Source organism: Colobus angolensis, unplaced genomic scaffold (assembly GCF_000951035.1).
Source record: "Colobus angolensis palliatus isolate OR3802 unplaced genomic scaffold, Cang.pa_1.0 Scaffold59, whole genome shotgun sequence".
Classification (NCBI taxonomy): domain Eukaryota; kingdom Metazoa; phylum Chordata; class Mammalia; order Primates; family Cercopithecidae; genus Colobus; species Colobus angolensis.
In genome coordinates this window covers 10,023,805-10,024,565 of record NW_012119487.1, presented here as the reverse complement: position 1 = coordinate 10,024,565, position 761 = coordinate 10,023,805, and the positions used below count along the sequence as shown (strand labels likewise).

The 761-nt window shown below is 68.6% G+C and overlaps 1 protein-coding gene across 1 annotated transcript in view; it reads right to left on the bottom strand.

The window, feature by feature from the left end:
* PGP (phosphoglycolate phosphatase) overlaps window positions 1–201 on the bottom strand; it is a 1,569-nt gene extending 1,368 nt beyond the window's left edge. The window contains exon 1 of the mRNA XM_011962465.1: window positions 62–201. Coding sequence (XP_011817855.1) covers window positions 62–201 — 140 coding nt within the window. The remainder of the gene's footprint in view (window positions 1–61) is intronic.
* Window positions 202–761: the final 560 nt, after the last annotated feature.

Sequence of the window (761 nt, the reverse complement as noted above, 5' to 3'; positions counted from 1 at the left end):
TCCCCGCCCCCGGGGCGCTCATTGGCTCAGCGCCTCGCGCCCTCCACCCATTGGTCTGCACCTTCGCCAATCCGTCCCCGCCTCCCGCGGGCTGCGGGAGGTCAGCGCCAATCGGCGAGGGCCGGTGCGGGGAGGCGGGCGATCATTGGCTACGGGGCTCGGGACGCCCCGGTGATTGGCTGGCAGGCCGCCAACCGGCATTCGGAGTGAAGCACTCGCTGCGGAAATGCTGCAAAGGGGAGAGTAGCGCAGGCGCAAGACCGGTGCTCCCGGACGACCGCGGGGCCGCTCACTCATTGGAAGCGAGTGGTCAGCCTGGGTGACGAGGCTCTTCACGGAGTGACCCGGGCCAGGTCGGCTGCCCATTGGCCGGTCTCTCCCGCGGGCACGGGCGGGGCTCCCGCAGGAGCGTCGCGGGAGAGGGCGGGGGCCGCAGGGGCCGAGGCACCTCCGCCGGCCGCGCCCGTGCCTCTGCCGTGGACGCGCTCGGGCCACCGGGCCACCACGTGGGTCGCTTACCGGCCAGTCCCGCGAGCCAGCCCGGGGCTCCTTCCCCGGCAGGCCTGCGTACTCGCCTCAGTCCTTTGCGAAAACGCCTTCCTTGTGCCTTGGAGGTCACACGAACCAGACATTACCAGGCCCTGGGGTTAGGGTCTACGGACACTGCCTAGAACCTGGTACTCAATGATTGCTCGCCGTCATCGTCAATTATTAGGTATTTAATTGAAGCAAAAGATTACACGGCCGGGCGCGGTGGCTCA